The sequence below is a fragment of the Fulmarus glacialis genome, unplaced genomic scaffold (genome assembly GCF_000690835.1).
Source record: "Fulmarus glacialis isolate BGI_N327 unplaced genomic scaffold, ASM69083v1 scaffold37807, whole genome shotgun sequence".
Taxonomy (NCBI): Eukaryota; Metazoa; Chordata; class Aves; order Procellariiformes; family Procellariidae; genus Fulmarus; species Fulmarus glacialis.
The window spans coordinates 1-3686 of record NW_009221969.1 but is presented as its reverse complement, the minus strand read 5'-3'; the positions used below and the strand labels follow the sequence as shown (position 1 = coordinate 3686).

The 3686-nt window shown below is 50.2% G+C and overlaps 1 protein-coding gene across 1 annotated transcript; it reads left to right on the top strand.

The window, feature by feature from the left end:
* Nucleotides 1-1030: 1030 nt before the first annotated feature.
* ZNF12 (zinc finger protein 12) lies at nt 1031-2410 on the top strand (the record flags this gene model as incomplete). The annotated part of the gene is made up of 1 exon (XM_009581308.1): nt 1031-2410. A coding segment is annotated over exon 1 (1380 nt), but the record flags the coding sequence as incomplete, so codon positions are not given.
* Nucleotides 2411-3686: the final 1276 nt, after the last annotated feature.

The following is a 3686-nucleotide window of genomic DNA, read 5'->3' as shown; positions in this document are numbered from 1 at the left end:
GTGGCTTTTTCTTCCTTTCACGCTGACAGTATTTTTAATGTTTTATTGGTCATTTTGCTGCTTTGGGGTGCATGCCTTAGGCCAGTGCTATACCTTTATTTGTACTAGAAATGTTTCTCAGCCGTGACTGTTGTAAACAAAACTTTGGAAATCAGTATAACCAGTGTGGTGTTGTCTTCCAAAATCAGCAGATCACCCGAAATAAAACCTGAGGGGTTTATCCTGCTCCATTCATCTCACATTCGGACCTCCCACATGTAAGAGGACGATGTTAACTCCGTAAGCAGTGCCATCCAGCTAATTGGCTTATCTCACGTGCCAGGATCCATTTCTGAGGTGTGTTCTCGATATGACTATAAGAATAAAAAAACAGGAGCCTCTAAATGTTTCAGTCTAAATGTTAATTTCCATGCTTGGTTAATAAAACAGTTTATCATTCCACTCACTTGCCTATCTTTCTGTAGACAAAATCTAGATACAATTTGCTGCAGAATATGTAGGGTTTTCTTTTTAAGGAAAAGGGCTATGACTGGAAAGAAGAAAGAAAATAGCCTACTTGGCTGAGTGGATGTTCCCGTGGTGTTGGCTGCTTCCCTCCTTGATTAAGCATGGGAATGCTGGAAGAAGAGCAGTGATTCATAGGCAATGGGAGGAGAAGTAGCTACGGTGGGGGTTGTTGAGGAGAGCAGTGATGATGTTCCTCTAACCTCACTAAACATGGGAACTTTGAGGACAAACAAGTGACAAGTGTCCTTTAGGGCTGTAACTTTGTGACAGAGGACCCTCTTTGCAATGTCTGCCACAGCGGCTGCCCATCCTTGGGTCACACTCCCTTCCCGCGCTCCTCGGTCTCCATGCCCTCACTTTGCCCAGAGAAGATACCGAGGGGCTGGCTCCTGTGCTGCTAGCTAATGGTGGCTGACGTGCAGCAGGTCTCTGCAGTTGCCCTGTTTGGACTTCTCCCTCAGAGAAGCCGGGGGGGTGTTATTCATTGCTAGTTCCTCTGTTCACTCCAGCAGGTGACAGGACCATGGGCGACACACAGAAGGGCAAGCTTCATCAGGAAAGTCCTGTGAGATCTGAACTGCATCTGTTCCCCTCCAGAAAGCTCACAGGAGATACCCTCCAGGACACCGATCAAAGACAGGACCGCAAACAGGAGCTGGAGACAGAAAATGAGGTGGAGACGTCTTTTGGAAAGAGACAGGGAATGGTAACTCCCTGTGGGATGGAAGTCTGGGAGTGCGAGGACAGTGGTAGAGCCCACATCAGCAAGGTTATCCTTGCTGGGGACAAGCCAGACCCACCCATGTGTGGGAACGGTGCCATTTGGCTTCAGCAGGTGGGAGAGAAAACCTACGAGTGTCCCGAGTGTGGGAAGAGCTTCAGCCGGAGCTCATACCTGAGCCAGCACCAGAGGATCCACCTGGCAGAGAAACCCTTCAGCTGCTCCGAATGCGGGAAGAGTTTCACCCGCAACTCGGACCTGATCAAACACCAGCGGATCCACACCGGTGAGAAGCCCTACCAGTGCAACGAGTGTGAGAAGACCTTTAGCCAGAGGTCCAATGTGATCAGGCACCAGCGGACCCACACGGGAGAGAGACACTACCAGTGCAACGAATGTGGGAAGAGCTTCAGCCAGAACTCGCATCTCATTGTCCACCAGCGAAGCCACAAAGGTGAAAAACCCTTTAATTGCCCCCGGTGTGAGAAAAGCTTCAGCGACCGCTCCTCCCTGATCATACACCGGAGAGTCCACACTGGAGAGAAGCCCCACAAGTGCCAGGAATGTGGGAAGCGTTTCCGGGACAGCTCGGCCATCATTCGGCATCAGAGAATCCACACGGGAGAGAAACCGTACGAGTGCACCGAGTGCGGGAAAACCTTCCGGCAGAGCTCCTCGCTGGTGACCCACATGCGAACACACACGGGTGAGAAGCCCTACAAGTGCCCCGTGTGCGGGAAGGGCTTTAGCCAGAGTTCGGCGCTCACCACTCATCGCCGGATCCACGGGGGGAAGACCTTGCCCATGTACCACGGCGGCCTCCTGCCCAACCCCTACCAGTGCATCGAGTGCGGCCGGAGGTGCAGCGACCGCTCCACTCTGGCCAAGCACCAGACCACGCACGCCGAGGAACGGCCCTACATCTGCGTGGAGTGCGGGGACAGCTTCCGTCGGAGCTCGGCTCTCAACGTGCACCTGAGGATCCACCGTGGGGAGAGACCCTACAAGTGCGAGGAGTGCGGAAAAACATTCAGGCACAGCTCAGCCCTCGGTGCCCACCTGAGGATCCACGCAGGAGCCAAGCCCTACGAGTGTGGCGAGTGTGGGAAAAGCTTCCGGAAAAGCTCGACGCTTAAAGTACATTTGAAAATCCATATGGCCAAGAAACCTTATAAATGTACGGTGGGTAGGAGAACGCTCTCTTCCCGCTCACTTCTGCCATAGGGCTGGAGTGGGTGTTCGGAGCAGGACACAAAAGCAGTGTTTGGGGCACCTGGAGAAGGTGGGTGATGAGAACCACGGTGGGAAGAGACTGACTGGAGTCGTGGTAACTCTGGTATCAGGGCTGGCTGCTTAATCCCAGCGGCACAAAAAACTTTAGGAGGTCTGGAAGCAGGGAGTTAGTCCTAAGAGCCGACCGCTGGTGGTTTAGGAAGAGTGCTGAGAGCCCGAGGAATGGGCACCAGCCATTGCTGGTAAATCGGGGACTGTGATTATGTGGTAGAATAACAACTGGGAGAATCAGGCTTGTAAAATAACTTTTCAACTAAAGTGAAGATCAAAATAAAAAAGTTTCAGGTTGGTTCTGACTCAAAACTTTGGCTTGTTAGACACTGTAGTAGTCTTAGGAACCCTCTTTTTTGTTACCTTCCCTTACTTTTCAGGAATGTAGTAAGTTTACCCAGTGTTTGATGAGGCGCTTCCAATGAGTCTAAGACTTTGGAGCTGAACTTCAATCTACTTGTCTTTTCTTCCTCTTTTCCCAATCTTACATGGGACAATGAATTCCTACCTCTGCACACAAAGCCTGAGTAACGCAAAACTGTCATGGCTGTTCCCAGAAAACATGGATGCGCAAGCATTTCCAGTTGGAACGCTGCCCGTTACTAGTCTCTGGCACTTTCTCCCAAATTTGTCCTTGCTGGTTTGATACACCTTCCAACACGGGACATCAAGAAAACATGGGCAAAAATGTGGCCTTACCTTATTTAACCAAAAAAAATATTCCCCCCCCTGCAGATCTCCTACTCAGAATGGGTAGACGATGAGTTCCTACTGGTAGTCCAGAGACCGTTTGCGATTTTTTAGTCCTTTTTATGGTAGAGTACTCTTCTTTAGCTCACTATCGTTTGTAAAGTATTAACAGATAAAGTTCAGTGTGAACAGTTAGGAATTACTGTATTTGCATTTATTACTATGCTAATGACTGTATATTACATAAACCTTCTCTATATTGCTATGTTTTATTACTAGCTATGTGTTTCCATCCTAAATAAATCATTTTTTTCTCTGTATAATCCAGTTTTCTGTCCTTGCGTGTGATGGGAGTGGAAACTGTAAACGGGGGTCAGCCCCGCGCCGAGTTTGGCGTGGCGAGGAGCTCGCGAAGGGCGACCTGACCAGAAAGGGGGCGACGAGAAGCAGCTGCGGTGGCGAGCCTTGCCTTCCTCACGGCCCG